At 41.9% G+C, this 17,748-nt stretch overlaps 2 protein-coding genes across 6 annotated transcripts; both read right to left on the bottom strand.

Annotated features, from left to right (window-relative positions):
- Positions 1-1,783: 1,783 nt before the first annotated feature.
- LOC112976730 (toll-like receptor 2 type-2) lies at positions 1,784-8,707 on the bottom strand. Of its 2 annotated transcripts, XM_026088273.1 has the most exons (6): positions 8,596-8,707; positions 8,177-8,357; positions 6,650-6,718; positions 6,473-6,542; positions 6,143-6,280; positions 1,784-4,513 (listed from the first exon to the last, which is right to left on the bottom strand). In XM_026088273.1, the coding sequence occupies exons 4-6, from the start codon at positions 6,513-6,515 to the stop codon at positions 2,151-2,153; spliced, it is 2,544 nt and encodes an 847-aa protein (XP_025944058.1). In that variant the 5' UTR covers positions 6,516-6,542; positions 6,650-6,718; positions 8,177-8,357; positions 8,596-8,707; the 3' UTR covers positions 1,784-2,150. The 2 variants fall into 2 exon arrangements, with proteins under 2 accessions (XP_025944058.1, XP_025944060.1); XM_026088275.1 differs by lacking the exons at positions 6,143-6,280; positions 6,650-6,718; positions 8,177-8,357 and having other exon boundaries at positions 8,596-8,607.
- A 1,183-nt stretch (positions 8,708-9,890) lies between these two features.
- On the bottom strand, positions 9,891-17,478 carry LOC112976729 (toll-like receptor 2 type-2). 4 transcript variants are annotated; one of them, XM_026088272.1, is made up of 4 exons: positions 17,296-17,478; positions 13,577-14,098; positions 12,718-12,771; positions 9,891-12,605 (listed from the first exon to the last, which is right to left on the bottom strand). In XM_026088272.1, exon 4 carries the CDS (start codon positions 12,599-12,601, stop codon positions 10,238-10,240), a length of 2,364 nt encoding a protein of 787 aa, XP_025944057.1. In that variant the 5' UTR covers positions 12,602-12,605; positions 12,718-12,771; positions 13,577-14,098; positions 17,296-17,478; the 3' UTR covers positions 9,891-10,237. The 4 variants fall into 4 exon arrangements, with proteins under 4 accessions (XP_025944057.1, XP_025944055.1, XP_025944054.1 ...); XM_026088270.1 differs by lacking the exon at positions 12,718-12,771; XM_026088269.1 differs by lacking the exon at positions 12,718-12,771 and having other exon boundaries at positions 13,577-13,653.
- Between the last annotated feature and the right edge of the window lie 270 nt (positions 17,479-17,748).

Here is a 17,748-nt window from a genome sequence, read left to right as displayed (position 1 = left end):
GTTGTTGTGATGTTTGTGTGCGATAAATAGACTTTACAACAGGTGTATTTAATTGTAAATGAAGTCAATGAAGACCTTAGCTTCTAATAATTGATTGCCCCTCTTTTTAAAAAAGTAAATGTGTGTTCAGAATTAGAACACATGCATGAGTCTTCCTGCTCAGAGACTGAGTGTTTGACCTCAGTACTATCCTGACCACAAAGTAAGGAATTGAAACACAGCTTGTTTATGCAAGAGTGTGTAGTTCTGCTTAGAAGTCAGAAAAGCTGGCTTAAAAGGTATTTTTCTCAGCCTAGCTAAAGTATCTTTTGAACTCAAAGTAAATATAGCAAGTATTTTAAGAATCTTTACATTGTCAATAGAAGTGAAAAATACAGATTAGCTTTACTTATGCTTTAGTATGTATGGGAATAAAGCAGAGGATGCATGAAGCCATCTACAGATGAAGGTAAGGTTTATATGCTATAGAATGGGGAATGGAGCAATAAAAAAAATGTAAGTAAATAAACGAAACAGCAAAATTTAAGTACATAGTAGAAAGGTGGATTTTTTCCTAGGTCACTTAGAAGACCTGGCAAAGACAATGATTCCTGTAATGCTTTATGCCTGTGTTCACATATGCAGAAATGCATGTAAATAAATATTCCTCTTTATGTTACACTGTCAGAGCTGCGTAATTCTGGGTGTAATGGAAGAATGTTTACCCACTGTATTCTAAATGGCTAGCAAAGAATAAGAGGACTACTGCTCTCACTGAAGACTTTGCAGAGAACAACCTCCTAAAAGCAATAGCACTGAAGGCAAAAAGCTATGAGATCAGCAGTTTCGATGTACAAAAACTCAGTTACAAATACTCAGGTGTTTGAACTGAGATTTTGTATACTTTAGATGCCCAAGACCAAAACACAACATTAAAAACACCAACTTGGACATGATCTAATCATAGATTCAACAAAAAATGCTCTAGGCATTTCCGTGTGAACACTCCTAAGGTCTGCTACTGTACATGCCTTGATATGTCAGTCTCAAATACACTGCGGCTAAGCCCTAGACTGATCCAGTAGTTTGTTGTCCCTCTGGCCTACTGGATTCAAACTATTAAGGCCATCTAAAATTTCCTATGTCTGCAAGACACGTATCTCCCATGCTACCTGCTTTTTTTTTAAAACACATGTGAAGAAAGAGCCTGGTGCTGGTGCCTCCATTTAATCCACTCCTTCAGCAGTTGGAGTCCTTGTCCCAGCTCTCTTCTTGAGGAACTGTGGGCCCAGCCAACAGGAAACACAATATTGTGAGGTGGGAGATTCTCCAACACGACTGGTTTCATGGCCTATATTTACAGAGAGAGCAAAATGGAGGGAAGCACTGTTTCTGTGCCTGTGCCTGTGCTAAAGCGACTGATTAAATAGAGGAGAATGGTCATGCATTCAGACTGCTTATACATTCATGTCTCCCACATCCTAGCTGAGTATTCAGACAACTACATTTAAGCAAGTAAGAAAAGTGTTTGGACCCCACTCTGAAGTGTCTGTTCCCATACATGGTACAAAGGAACTAAACACCTGCTGACAGTTTCTGTATTTCACCAGGAAGGTTGCCTGCCCTAGAACAGATATATGGCAGCCAGCACTGCAGTATGAAAGTGCATTTTTAGATTAAGCTTTGCATCCCCAATCCTCAAGAGACTTGGACATTTAACTTAAAATGATTGTGAACTACTGCTGAGAATATGTTCTTAGATCCAGTAACTAGAGGAGCTAAGACAAACTCCTTGCTGTATAAATTGACTTTTATTGTATTTGATTTGAAATGGTTTATACAAAGAATGCAGAAATACCCTTGGCTAAGCAGGCGCTCTCATAAAGCTTTTGTGCAGATAAAGACACATAAACTATATAACCATATTTCTAAACAACTTCCCATCCTTAGTTTAAATATTTAAATGAAACAKATTTTGTTAACATTGCTGATTAAAATGTGTAGACAGTTGATGCCCACAACTACAAAAACAAAATAATTTCACAGCAAGCAACAGAATTTTCAGTAGTTCAGCTCTCCACTCTAGAGATATAGAAAGACGATGAGATGTACAGGCAAAGGAAATAAGCCATTAGCAGTTGACCTGCATATTCGGTATTCAATGTCCCTGCCTAGGATTTTAGAGCTAATTTCAAATTAAACCAAAATATCTGCTGCTGCTCTTCCTCACCAGGAGGCCACTCCAGGTAGGTCTTTGTGTTCATTATCTTCCGCAGTTTGCAGAACCTTTTGGGAATTGCTTTGCTCTGAATGGGCTCCAGGAGGATGAGAATCGCTGCATCGTTGTTCTCATCAAAGAGGCGGAAGTGCGAGAAGTCCAGCTCGTATTTGCACCACTCACTCTGCACAAAGTGTTCCGACAGCACAAACAGCGTTTTGTGGCTTTTCTCTATGGAGTCGATGATGTTATCCACAATCCACTTCCCAGGCACAAAGTCCCGTTTATGGAGGCACAGTCGAAAGGGGGGACAGGCCTGCTCCAGCTCCTGCACCATGATGTTTTCCACCCAGTCAGAGTCATTCTCACTGTAGGAGACAAAAGCATCRTAGCAGATATCCTTTGGGGGGCCTTGCTTGGGCTTCCGCTTGGCTCGAAGCCATGCCCAGGTCATTCTCACGTACCAGATCATGTGATACTTGTACCCAACGACCACAAGGACGAGGATGACCAGAAACACCAGAGCACAGATTAACGACACAGTGAGGGATCTGTGGCACTCCATCAGTGAGAGATGCACAGCTCCGACCTGCTCCCCTCTCACTGCCAGAGGAGAGTCACAGATGTAGCTTTCTGGCCACCTTGCTAAGATTTGGGCTATTCCAGCCTGATGATGAATGAAGGAGAGGAATTCACAGGAGCAGATAAAGTTATTGTCACTGGCATCCAGCATCTCCATTTTCTTAAAGGACTCAAACTCTTCCTTGGAGAAGCTGTTGAGTTTGTTTCCTCTGATTGTCATGGCCACCAGGCTAGGAATGGGTGCAGCATCAGGCAAGGTCTTCAGTTGGTTTTTTGCAATGTACAGCTCTTTGAGAAAAGGGAGTTGCAACCCAAACTCCTTCAAGCTATTAGCGCTGACATCCAAAACTTCAAGAGTCAGAGGAATGCAGGTTGTTAATTTAGGAATTTGACTGGTGGAGAGATTTAAATGTTTCAGGTTTCCTGGCCACTGACACGTGTCTGGAATCTCACCAAAATTATTTTGACTAATATCTAAGAGAATTAGATTTCTCAGGTGAGATAAGCTTTTCCCTGTCATTTTTAAGTCACTCAGTGAATTCTGACTTAAATTTAGAATTTGCAGTAAGGGCCAACCACCCTGACAAGCTGAATGAGCCAAACTCTGATCTCTAAGCAAATTCTCACTGAGGTCAAGATACTCTAATGACAAAAGACGCTGTGAAAGTCTACATGGTACCAAAAAGACCTTGGTATCTTTGACGGTGACTTTGGTAAGAGGAGATACTATATCTAAAACAGCCGTAAGATCTGAAAACAAATAAAATTCTTCTATAGATAATTTCTCTATTGTTACAACACGAAGAGAACGTGATTGGTTTATGTGAATTTGTGTACTCCACTGACCGGTTCCCAAGAGTCTACAATCTTTCATCTCCACCTCCATTAACTGTGTCATATCCTCTGCAATGCTGATCATCTCAGGCACGGTAGCATCTGTAAACAAAACCTGTTTGAAGGAAATTTTCTTTGCAAAAGAAAAAGACATGACTCTCAATAGTTGCATTTCAGCAGGTATACTGAATGCTATTTTTCTCACTTCTAACCATATGACAGAGTGCAGAAGATCCCCTACAATCACTGAGAATACATCCACGCTTTTTAGGTTGATGATCATGTGATGTATCTTCCTAACCAATGTCAAACTTCCTGGCTCATACTGGCTGAGATTGCCACCGTCAATCCACAGCTCGTTGAGAAGTGTAACGCCCTCAAAGTTTCCTTGCCTTATCGTGGAGAACTGCCGATTGCCCAGGTAGAGAGCGCTCAAGTTTCTCAGGTTAGAAAAGAGGGAACTTCCCCCCAGGTCACTGTAGGAATTTCCTTGAACGTTGAGGTGCTGGAGTGCAAACAGGTGCTCAAACCATGCAGGGGACAAGTGAGCCAAGCTGTTATTTGATAAGTCCAAGAGCTCCAGTTTTGCAAGGGAGTGAAACGAATCCTCCTCTATTGAGCTGATTTCATTGGATGGCAGCAGCAGGACTCTCAGGTTCACAGCCTGCTGCAGATCGTGCGTTCGGATGTGCTTTATCCTGTTGTGGGCCAGGTTTAACCCTGTGATTTTACCCGTGAGCCCTGAGGGAATGAAGTTCAAACCCCTGGAAGAACAGTTGCAAAACTGAGTGGCATCGCATGAAGGACAAACTTGCTTCAAAGCTTGCTCTTCAGAGAGGTTTGCCGTTAAGATGATGTAGATGGCCCACACTCGCCAGGTATGTGTCGTCATTATTTTGCCTAAAATTTGAAATACAGTCGGAGCAAGTGTAAGATAAATAGTTAGTTTTGAAGAACTTACTTATATTTCTGATATAACCAAAACATAATCCTTAGCAGTCTGTCCTGTTGAAGGTACTATGAAAATATGTGTTTTTTAAGGTGTTCAGAGATGAACAAAAAAGACATATTGTACAGAAATATTCCAGAACCACTTACTAGGTGCAAAATATATTAAGTTCTTTTTTTTTCCCCCCTGATGTTTCTAATTTTGGAATGAGGAATATCAAATTAATTACCAGCTGCACAGATCTTTCACAGACTCAGCTGAATATCTGAGTAATCACAACACTATTACTGATTTGGTCCTTTGCCGATTTAGAAAATAACCGTCTCCCATGAAACACATACATCCCCCACACGCATACCCCTTTCGTCCTAGGTCATTTGGGAAATAGTGTCTTGTGGGAAATAGTAACTTTCATATCTAATATTCATTTCTAGCATACCTCTACATCTCAACTCTGACAATAGGGAGGAAAAGACTGTATATGTTTCAGTCCCTTTTCTCAGTTTATCTGCCTTTGGCTCTTCTGTCTGTAAATGTCCAAGGAGCAGAAGATAAATATTTGCCTGGATGTCTTTGTGGGCCATCATTACCAAGCTGTGAGCGGTGACTAGGGCAGTCCAATATTGCTAATGAAACTTAAGCCAGCAAAACTGACCATTGTAACCTACTAAATCTTAGCTCTTCTGTACTGCCACAGCCTCCTCCTGTGCTAGGGGGTTTCTGTTTTGAGTCTCTGTAGCAGAGAACAATCTAGCCCCAGCCACGAGGGAGAGGCAGGGGCTCTTGGAGCCTCCTGCAGATCAGCAGGCTGGACTGGACCACTTTCTTCCAGCCCTGCAGTATGTTCCTCATCTTCTGGACTGTAATGATTCAAGAGCATCCATGCAGTTGTAGATCCTCTGTCTCACTTCTCTTTCCGCACACATTCGTGCCTTTTATTATTCTCATTTGACGTGGCTTTTTGTATTACATAGCTTGCCACACTATCCAGTCCTTCCTCCCTCCCAACAAAGTGACATTAGTTCTACAATCTCTCTGAGAAGCTGGAAAACAGTTCTTTAAGCCTGGGAGGACTGTTCTCCTTTCAAAACCTTGTTACATACGGAATTGTAACCCTTTCTCATTTATATATGGCTTCGTTGGCAAGGATCAAGAGCACTTGTAAAGTATGAGATAACCTTCCCCAGCATGTCACAAGATGAGTGGGAGGTGTGTATTTCATTGAAGGTGAGAAGAGTGAACCAGCCCCAAAGAGGCCAATGAAAAGATTCCCAAAGATCATCATGGGATCTGTATCTGGTTAATTTGGTTAGACTGGCTCATTGAGGAGCACTTTCTCCTTCAGTCATCCCACTGAAACTCAGTGCAGGAGATCTACTGTACTTTGAGTTCATATCCTGATTTGTCTTACAATAGCTGACTCATGCAGATAAGCTCATACTGACAAGTCCTGTCCTGTGTTAGTCTTAACCAGAGTTGCTTTAAATTATACAAAAGTGGCAGAATTAGCTGTGACTGGGCGCATGGGGAGAGGAAGAAAGGATGTGGATAACTTCTTCAGTCTTTCCATCCCTTCCCACCTGAAAGAGTACTAGCATTTTGACCTCTTGTGTTATTTTCCTTTAATCTCTGTCTCTTTCTGATGTAGAGCTCTGGGTCTTGATTCCTCTCCCGTGTCTTTAGATGCCCACAGCTGAGCTGGTTACCCACCATGTCCTCTAAAGTCAGTGGAGAGAAATAACAACTTTTAGGGGCAATTCACATCATCTAATTTAGACACTCATTTTAAGATGTGATGACTCCAAGAGAAATGACACTATCAGCTTAAAATGGAGCACCATATTTTAGATATCTAGATATTTAGCCAGGTGAATCCCACCCAAAGAATTACAATCTGTAGTCATACTCACCTGCTATCCAACTGAGGCTCTTTTTAAGGCCTTCTTTGCTCATGCCAGGTTGGCTGGATAACACAGTGCTCTAGGTCATATGAGCAAAACTATTATTAAGATCAGTTTCACAAGCAACAAATTTAAGTGGAATTTTTAAAATGAAGAGCAAGACCAAATTGCCATAAAAATACTTACTATTAGAAACAACTAGGCAACCTGGCCCATCAAAATCTACCTACAGGTAGATTATTTACAGTTGGAACACTGGAAGAATAGAAGGGAACTGGTCAGGTCCAACACTAGAAATACCAGATGAGCCTAACTGCTCTCCACCTTACCATCTTGAAACCAGCCAGGGCTGGACTGCAGGATATATCCCAGTTAGGTGTTACAAGAAAGCATTTCTTTATTGTCACTTGCCTGAGCATCTTCCCCAGTTTTCTTTGCTTGTCTGTAACGTGGGGCCCCAGGGAAGTCCCATTTCTACTCTCATTCATTTTCAGCCATTCTCTTGCCCTTTCCATTCCTGTCTAATAATGCAGCTTAAGACTCTGAGTTACGGAGTCCTTCAGTCCCCTGCACACCCATGCACAAATACAACCCCACTCCACAATATCATCACCCTGCCAAGGAATTGCTTTTCCCCATTGCACTAGGAAGAAGAAAATATTGCCAGATAGAAATTGGAATGCAGTTAATATAAAAAGGGAATTTGCACAGATGTCCTTGTGCTATAAGGGACTGTGATGAACTAAACTTGCAAATTGTTTCTGGTTTATGGACAAAAGACCTGAGCCTTCAGATGTGCTCAGGGTTATCTTTCCTGGCCCAGGCCAGTAGAAGTATTTGAGGGAATATGTACATATTCTTTTTTTTAAAAAAAAAAAGTGTCAACAGGAAGAGGATCTATAAATACTCAGGGCAACAGCTAAAAAAAAATATTTGAGTAGTGTGCAAATTGATCCTAGGCTGGGAAACAGTATCAAGCTAAAAGATGACTGTTAAGTTTTTACAGTATTAAACTGTTAAACAGATTCTGCAGTGTGAGAGGTGAAAAGATCAGGCCACCAATAGCCTTGGGAAAGCTGTTACTTTCCACTTAGTTGTGTGTGGGTTACATACGTCCTGAGTATCACCCACCAGCATTGCTTTAACAGTATACATCTGAGCCCAGTGCCCTGAGATCATTGCTTAATGATCTCTTACCTGTGTGGATTCCTAAAACAAAAACAGCCCGTGTTCAAGCCCAGCCTTCCCTGGGCACATGGTAGCAATTTCAATATACGAATGGGACAAAACACCTACAAGGCACCCTGCCAAGAAGAAACTGAGCAGAAGAGGCACCGCCTGACCCAACTCATCTCTTTTTCATTTTTTCATAAAGCAGTGGGTTTCCTCTCACCCCCCTTTCCTGGAGCACATTGCTCCCATCAGTGTGCCCCAGTGCACTCAGGGAGCCTGCCTTTTGCTGCCTGCCTTTCAGCCAGCTGTGACTGCATCTGCCAGCTCTGTGGCTGCCAGGAGCCAGAAGTGCCTTCCCTGCCCCACATTCCCTGCAGGAGCCAGCCCCCTGCCCAGCAGCCTCAAGCATCATGGAAACCCAATGCAGACAAGAGATTAGATAGACCCTTCCCGGTGCTCCCTCCTTCTGCTTGCTGTGGCTTTGCAGCTCCTCTTTCCCTCCTTGCATCTCCAGCCTTCACCTGCTGCCTGCAAACTCACCTCTGTGCAGAAAAGATTCCCTGGAACTGCAGCTCAAGCTCTGGTGTTAGCATGATGTTTTTTGCCTGTTTCATCCTTGAACTCTCCCTTGGCAATCACTCTTCCTCAGCTTCCTCTCTCATTACTGTTTCTTTTTTGCTTCATGACTCTGCCTTGGCTACAGAAGCAGGGAAATTCCCACCTAGGAGATCCAATTGGCATAAGTTCAATAAGGCTATTGATCTTCTTAAACATGTGAACCTGTGAAAGTCTGGGTCTTTGCTAAGGGCGTACTCTACAAAAGCCAAGGCTGCTACTGCCTTTGTCCGACACTCTCTTCAAAATGACCAGCAGATACTTCTCCCTTCTTACCTCTAGGCACTCAGCCTCCTGATTACTTTTATCAGTGTTTGCTACTGGTCAATTCACTCAACACTTACCTGGAGTTCAGACTTGATCAGCCCTTGAGCAATCCTTATCTGAGAGAGTGAATAAAAAATCCTTTCATAGCAGACTTTGGACTAACGCGAGCGATGTCATTACAACATGAAAGTAAAACCAAGAACTGAAAGTGGAGTTTGCAGGCTACGCTCACAAAACTATAATGTCATGCATATGTATACATACACACACAAATATATACGTGTGTGTGTGTGAATATATACATATATATACACACACASAGACATACTATATATTTGGATATATACATGTATACATATATACACACACAGACACACATGTATAAGCAAATTTCCCCATTTTCCAAATACTCACCTGGAAACAGCCCATATGCCAATGCTTTGGTATTTCACCACAAAATAATTGCATATATAAAGTTTACCTGAAGTTCACACACAGTCTTTTGTACATAAGCTCCAACAATGCAAACAAAGTGAGGTATGGGAATGTTGAGTTAGAGGAACCTACAAATTTTATCCCTTCTCAGAGACAGATTTCAGGTTTCCACAAGAATCTCTCTGAAGCATTAGAAACACATGACAACTTTGACTCCAGGCACTCAGCATAAGACCAGCTATCCAAAGATAAACATCCACATCTACCTACTTGTCTAGATTCTCTTCAAAATTAGTGGGGAGCAATACAGTACTTCCAGAAGATACCTCACAATGAAGTAGGAAGATGAATTGCACCTTATTAGGGTTTATTCACTCCACTGATTATAAAAGGAAGGTATTTAGAACTGTAAGAGATGCATGGCTCAATGATTAAATGTGCTGTGCAAAAATGCAGAAACAGAAAGAAATAAGCCAGTCTGCCATACCATCTAGCCGACTCATTAGAAAAACATGCTTGCCCCATACCCACAAATAGAAAGCTACAGCTATCTCAGTGGGGTAGACAGAAGGGAATGTGGAGATTCTGAAGGGAGAAACAACCTTTCATAGGGAAAAAGTAACCTAAGAAAAGAAAAACAGTGATTTAATGCCTCTGGAGTTCACCACTCTCGTTGTGCAAGGTGCCAGGATGCTTCATGCACACGTTATTGAATAAAGCCCAATCTGTGTGATGCTATGAACTCCAGTGTAACTAGACAAAATAACAGACTTGTGAGTGGAGGTACATATTTAGTACTGTCATTTTTGCATTGCATAGCAATGGTATGGCTTCAGAGGGCTTATTTTGATCAAAATCCTCAGTTTTTCATCAGCATTTTAATTGTCTTGCTATCCATGATGGTACTGAAAAAAAACTAAAGGAGAAGAGAATAGGGAAGTATTGAAGTACTTTGCTTTTATTTTCCATTGTAAAAAAGAATGGCATTGTTAGGAACTGTTTGGAGATGTAACAAGAGAAAAGACTTGAGAAATACACTAAATTCAGCTAAATGTATTTAGAAAAGTGTCAAGTCCAGTATGTCTTACCAATTTTGAAAGACCAGAGTCTCAACAACATTGGAAAGCTTGAAGTTGATCATTTTCCCTAATGTGAAGATAATTTCTATCCACAGCAAAGCCAGTCCTCATTAGGCAGAAAAACAAAACAAGAATTTCTTAAAAGGAAAAATCTTGACACATATCCTTTGTGGAAATGTGCTGAAACAGGGATTACTGACTTGTTCTATGATTTTAAGGCTGCTTTCAGATTTTCCCAAAATATCTGCTGCTGTTCCTCACCAGGAGGCCACTCCAGGTAGGTCTTTGTGTTCATTATCTTCCGCAGTTTGCAGAACCTTTTGGGAATTGCTTTGCTCTGAATGGGCTCCAGGAGGATGAGAATCGCTGCATCGTTGTTCTCATCAAAGAGGCGGAAGTGCGAGAAGTCCAGCTCGTATTTGCACCACTCACTCTGCACAAAGTGTTCCGACAGCACAAACAGCGTTTTGTGGCTTTTCTCTATGGAGTCGATGATGTTATCCACAATCCACTTCCCAGGCACAAAGTCCCGTTTATGGAGGCACAGTCGAAAGGGGGGACAGGCCTGCTCCAGCTCCTGCACCATGATGTTTTCCACCCAGTCAGAGTCATTCTCACTGTAGGAGACAAAAGCATCRTAGCAGATATCCTTTGGGGGGCCTTGCTTGGGCTTCCGCTTGGCTCGAAGCCATGCCCAGGTCATTCTCACGTACCAGATCATGTGATACTTGTACCCAACGACCACAAGGACGAGGATGACCAGAAACACCAGAGCACAGATTAACGACACAGTGAGGGATCTGTGGCACTCCATCAGTGAGAGATGCACAGCTCCGACCTGCTCCCCTCTCACTGCCAGAGGAGAGTCACAGATGTAGCTTTCTGGCCACCTTGCTAAGATTTGGGCTATTCCAGCCTGATGATGAATGAAGGAGAGGAATTCACAGGAGCAGATAAAGTTATTGTCACTGGCATCCAGCATCTCCATTTTCTTAAAGGACTCAAACTCTTCCTTGGAGAAGCTGTTGAGTTTGTTTCCTCTGATTGTCATGGCCACCAGGCTAGGAATGGGTGCAGCATCAGGCAAGGTCTTCAGTTGGTTTTTTGCAATGTACAGCTCTTTGAGAAAAGGGAGTTGCAACCCAAACTCCTTCAAGCTATTAGCGCTGACATCCAAAACTTCAAGAGTCAGAGGAATGCAGGTTGTTAATTTAGGAATTTGACTGGTGGAGAGATTTAAATGTTTCAGGTTTCCTGGCCACTGACACGTGTCTGGAATCTCACCAAAATTATTTTGACTAATATCTAAGAGAATTAGATTTCTCAGGTGAGATAAGCTTTTCCCTGTCATTTTTAAGTCACTCAGTGAATTCTGACTTAAATTTAGAATTTGCAGTAAGGGCCAACCACCCTGACAAGCTGAATGAGCCAAACTCTGATCTCTAAGCAAATTCTCACTGAGGTCAAGATACTCTAATGACAAAAGACGCTGTGAAAGTCTACATGGTACCAAAAAGACCTTGGTATCTTTGACGGTGACTTTGGTAAGAGGAGATACTATATCTAAAACAGCCGTAAGATCTGAAAACAAATAAAATTCTTCTATAGATAATTTCTCTATTGTTACAACACGAAGAGAACGTGATTGGTTTATGTGAATTTGTGTACTCCACTGACCGGTTCCCAAGAGTCTACAATCTTTCATCTCCACCTCCATTAACTGTGTCATATCCTCTGCAATGCTGATCATCTCAGGCACGGTAGCATCTGTAAACAAAACCTGTTTGAAGGAAATTTTCTTTGCAAAAGAAAAAGACATGACTCTCAATAGTTGCATTTCAGCAGGTATACTGAATGCTATTTTTCTCACTTCTAACCATATGACAGAGTGCAGAAGATCCCCTACAATCACTGAGAATACATCCACGCTTTTTAGGTTGATGATCATGTGATGTATCTTCCTAACCAATGTCAAACTTCCTGGCTCATACTGGCTGAGATTGCCACCGTCAATCCACAGCTCGTTGAGAAGTGTAACGCCCTCAAAGTTTCCTTGCCTTATCGTGGAGAACTGCCGATTGCCCAGGTAGAGAGCGCTCAAGTTTCTCAGGTTAGAAAAGAGGGAACTTCCCCCCAGGTCACTGTAGGAATTTCCTTGAACGTTGAGGTGCTGGAGTGCAAACAGGTGCTCAAACCATGCAGGGGACAAGTGAGCCAAGCTGTTATTTGATAAGTCCAAGAGCTCCAGTTTTGCAAGGGAGTGAAACGAATCCTCCTCTATTGAGCTGATTTCATTGGATGGCAGCAGCAGGACTCTCAGGTTCACAGCCTGCTGCAGATCGTGCGTTCGGATGTGCTTTATCCTGTTGTGGGCCAGGTTTAACCCTGTGATTTTACCCGTGAGCCCTGAGGGAATGAAGTTCAAACCCCTGGAAGAACAGTTGCAAAACTGAGTGGCATCGCATGAAGGACAAACTTGCTTCAAAGCTTGCTCTTCAGAGAGGTTTGCCGTTAAGATGATGTAGATGGCCCACACTCGCCAGGTATGTGTGGTTGTTGATTTTAACATTTTGCTGTAGGAAACAGAAAGGAGAGGGGACAGTGTCTGCTTTTATTTTTGAACAGCAGCTGAAAACATTTGAAATCCAACGTAATTTTGTTAGGAAGTTCAGATTCAAATTTTACCTTATGGAGTTATCCTGTGACACTAACCTTCCTCTCCTAGTTCAGCTGCTCAACCTTAGAAACATAGGAGACTAGTCATCTTTGAAGTACAGACATATAATGTTTGAACAGTCAGAAAGGACCATTTTTATAGTCCTGTCTTTTCATACGCACTTTCACCAAAACTCTTGTATCTTAGATCTTTAGCATTATTTCCCATCTCTGTACTAAAGCTATGACTGGGTGTTTCTTTCCTAAACAGAGAAAGACCATTAGAAATGCCCATAGCCTTAGCAGTGTTAGCATGCCCATCGATTATTACTAACAGGAAGTGCCTGAATGTAAGGACAGAGCCAAAATGTGAAAAAGGCACAACTGCCTGGGTAATCCACAGTATGTGTTTGCCTTTTCCTCACTTTAGAAGTGGTGAGTGACTTCCTACACTGCAAATTTTTCTGGAAGAGATTTTGGGGTCTCCCACAGTAGAATCTCACAAATCTCTGGGCTTCTAAAAAGCAAAGCCGAGTATGTTTCTGGCACACCCTCTTACCTATTACATAAGCAATTTACCTTCTTTACTGAAAAGGCTGAACAAGCTGATATCCAACCAACCAAAGCTAACACCCTTTTCCATAAATCAGCACTGATTGCAGTATTAGATTTTACTGTCACCTTATAAATAGTGTATGTAATTAAAACAATACTGATTTTAATCTACAGAAGGGCTATGTTTCCTGCTATTGATGCCAAAGAACATTTCACCATTGGCTACACCAGAAAATAAGTCACTTATTGAAGTTCACAAGCTGCTGTGTACAGTTTTAGTACTGCAAATGAACAGTATTCCCAAATCCTGAATATGTAGAAAGTAAATACTTACCTTGTGTACTGCATGTTGCATTTCTGTCTATTTCTGTACAGGTCATGTACTTTAGGATCTAAGTAGTCACCTCATACCTGCAATTACAATAAAAGCTGGAAACTCTTTGGCAGATCTAATGCGATGACAGCCCTGAGGTAAGAAGATATTTTGGCTGTGCTCCTCAGGCAACACTTTATGTTGACAGTTTCCCAGTTTCTATTAACTATTCTGTTGTCCAACAAAGAATATCAGTTTGCACAGCTTTTTCTTCAATAGATGCAGTCCTAACAAAATCATGACTTGAAGTCTGTGTGCAACTTGTGAAATGCACCATGCACAACACTGCACTTCAAAGGCAGATTTCAACCACTTCTGTTCCTGCTGTTGAATGAAGACACAAAAATAAGCATAGTTTATTCTTGAATTCTCTTCTTGCAAGCTGAAATTCAGCTGTGGATCCATCTCCTTTGACAGTCAGCTCCCATCAGTGAAATGGCTGATGCAACCATTTTGTGCAAGTCTTTCTTTCATAATCACTTCCTGCAGCATTAAGTGCAGAAACAGTTTTTAGATGGAACTGCATTTTGCTCTCTATATCTCTACTTTTAAATTTATTTCAATTAAATGGAGGTGTTTACTGTACTGAGTGACAGAACATCTCTGCGTAGCCATATTATTATGTTGTGTAGTTTCTACAAATTATTATTAATATATATAAACACTATAGTCAAATTATTTGCTCATGAAGAACACCAAAGAAATGCTCACCATCATTTCATTTTCAAGAACACTGTAGTTCTAAGTTATCAACGAATGAATGCATACAAAATGAAACAATATTCTGTCTCAGAAAAAAAAGATACAATTTGAAAGAAAGTATTTCTTTGAAAACATGTAAGGCATTTTTGAAAGGGGAGGATTGATGATATTTGTTTTAGCCTGACTGAATGGAAACACACTTCAGGTCAAAGGGCCATCTCACTGCATACATAAAGGAATAAAAAGTCTTCTTACTAGTTCTGAAAGGGAAACATGTTAAATTCAAACACGAAACCTTTCCAATGCAGTTTTCATTTTTTTCTGTGCAGTGTCACAGTCTGCTACACACTTGCACTGAAAGGTACCTGCCTGAAAACAGGGTTCAGAAACAAACTCTCACCACCTGCCTAGCCACATACCCTTATCTGTTTGCCCAGGGATGACAAAGCCCAGACAGAAGCCTGAGTATGTCTCATAGCAATCTTTTGTCCTGTGACATTAAAATTAAAATTGCATATTAGGCTAAGAACTCAACACTTCCAAAAAAACAAACTGAAAGAATGAGATACCCTTGTGTTTTCTGTCAGTTACTGAAGAAATACAGTAACTGTAACAACATTTTTAAAGCAGTTTTGCTATGCAAAAAAATGAGGCACTCTGAGATGGCTGTGGGACATAGCAGAGAAGGGAAGTGGCTTTTTAGTGAAGGAATGTCATCAAGTTCCCCAAAGCTGACTCTTCCCTCTAGCCATCTTTTGACTGGAATAATTCTTGTTTTTAAAGAGAGAATACTTTCAGTTTTCAAAAAAAAATTTAAATGTTAATTTTGAGTTTGATGTGACTCATTCCTATTTGTTTTCGTCATCAAAATTGCAACTCCTTGATAAAGTTAAAAATAGTTAAATTTGTAAAGAACTTTGAAGAAGAAGACATATGAGGCCATGTACTGCATTTAATGTGTAAAGAGCATGCTTTTTTCCATGTATTACAAATTCCCCACCATGCATTTGTAGAAACTCTAGATAGGTATCCATTATTTTTTCAGAAGTACTGACTGCCTCCTAACATTCAGGCTTAGCCCACTCTCATCACACATCTGAACTGGGCCTTTGGGAGTGATTTATTGATGCAGAAAGAACAGAAGGCCCAGCTAAGGGCTTTATAAGCAGCAGTCATCTGGAGTTTAGCCAGGTTCACCAGGTGAACAGTTCCTGAAGGTGAACAGTGACACCCCAATCCAGCTGTGGCTGGTCCCGCTCACAAGAGTCGGAAATCCAAGGGAATCAAGATGAACTTTATCTATAAATGTCTAATTGCTTAGGGCCAGATAGGCTGTTAGGGGAGTTTGCTTTCTTTCTTTCCTTCTTCATGGCACCAACAGGGCAACAAGACTGACTAATTAGTGTCACAGCTAACTCAGCTGAGATGTAGCTGGTGTCTAGATGAAATCTGGTGTGGTCAGCCCCTGACTTGTCTTAAGAGATAAAGCTGTGGCAGTCAGCGGTGGGACCTGGAGCCATGCCTGTTGTCCAGCCCATGGCAGGGACCATAAGGAAGCAGACAGATAGCTTCAGACCTGGTCCAGGCAAGTCTTCTCCCTTACATGGTATCCACTGACCAAGAGATGGGCATTTCCTCCTCAACTCTACATCAGTCTTGAACCTGGACTGAGAAGGACTGATAACACAAACTTCGTAGTCATATACAAGCAACTACAATGCGACACAGGCTTTTTGTTTCTCTCAGAAAGAGAGGACTGGAATCACCATGACCTTTTTCCCTTGCCACAATCCACAAATGAAACAGCAAGCTCAGCAAGCTGCTTAAAAAAAACAAGAAATCAGTATGGGTATTCTACTTGTTTCCATCAATGGGGAAAAAGTCTGTAAGTACCACCACTCTTCTCTCTTCATCACAGGTCAATTTATCAGGATTTATCAGGTTATCTGGAGTTAGAAAGGTCTCAAAATGCTGAGGGAGACCAGAAACACCCTCCACACATGCTCTGAACACAGAGGCTGAGTACCAGCCGGCTGCCTCCCAGATCATCAGCTTCCAAGGTGAGCTGGAGCACGGGGCTCAAAACAACTCCTTTTGAAATCAGAGTCTAAAGTATGAACAAACTTGTCTTTAAGGTGAGAATATAGTTTGTCTGCTTTTTCTCCAGGGTAACCTCGCATTTAGTATAGAATAATGTTGCATCTTGTGAGTACTCTCTCTCTCCTCCCCTCTTTCCTGGTTGAAACTATGACTGTCCTTCCTCTTTTATAGTGCTTTAAAAAGGCACGTACTTTCACCAGTGTCAGTACATTACTTTTTCCCAGCAGAAGGGCAGAGAGCTGCAACAAGCTGCTTTTGAAACTGCCAGTGTTTCAAGCACAGACACCGCACAAGTGGCACAAAACCCCTTTGTCAGAAGGGCTTCATTTCAGCCAAAGGCTGAGGTAGAGCTGTGGTGATAATTTTTGAAGCTCTCTTGCTTTAAATTTTACTGTTTATCTGACAGCAACACAAGAAATACACGGTTCCCTCAGCTGGCTATTCCCTAACCTCCAGCTACAGCTCTCTTTCTCCTGGTTGCATAATCRGGGGATCCCTTCATTGCTGCTTCTGGCAGAGGGACAGACTCCTGCCACAACTGTCCTCCACTATTAAACTGCTACTCCTAGACAGGGCAACTACCAGTGATGGGGGGCCTGTATTAGATGGGTGCTGACCAGAATAGACATACAAATATATCTATGTTTTTATGCGGGACAGAACCCCACAGAAATGGACTTTCTGATCAAAACCACTAACCAAGTGTTAACGCTAGTCCTCAGCCATCAGGATCACTAGGTTTATTTCACCATTCCATCCCCACTGTCTCTTCCTTCTGCAGTTGTGTTGTGTTACTCAAGAGAACCCCTCTTTACGCTATCAGACTCCAGCTGCTAGAGCCCTGCACCCCACTCCCTTCTGCAGGCAGAGGTACTTACTTCTCCATCCCCTGCAGCACCTGGGCATGTCACACTCTTTAAAGCACTTCTCCCTCACAGTCCCATATTAAGGGCAGAAGATCCTGYAGCAAGTCCCTTCCCTTCCTTTCTTTCCTCCTGTATTTCAGCATCCACATTCAGAACTGCTGTCATTTTGCTCCTTCACTCAGGAGATGGAGAAAGGATGAGGAAGCAGTACAGAAAGGGCTTAACAGATTGCAAGTGTCACTCTCCCACAAACCCTTTCTCAAAGAAAAGGCAGAAGTAATAGAATAGGGAAGGAGTTCATGAATCCATTGGACAGCCTGCAGTACTAGCAGAAATCCCTTCCAAATCTTTGCAAACAGTGCAAACCTTGATACTTACCCCTGGTAACTAGGATGTATCAGCATATCAGCTTGGCTGCAGCTATGCAAGCTGGACTGAGCCTGTGGCACCCTTCCTTAACCCCCT

Source organism: Apteryx rowi, unplaced genomic scaffold (assembly GCF_003343035.1).
Source record: "Apteryx rowi isolate R43461 unplaced genomic scaffold, aptRow1 scaffold_76, whole genome shotgun sequence".
In the NCBI taxonomy this organism is placed as follows: domain Eukaryota; kingdom Metazoa; phylum Chordata; class Aves; order Apterygiformes; family Apterygidae; genus Apteryx; species Apteryx rowi.
Note: the sequence above shows the minus strand (reverse complement) of the source record. Positions and strands in the feature narration are given on the sequence as shown.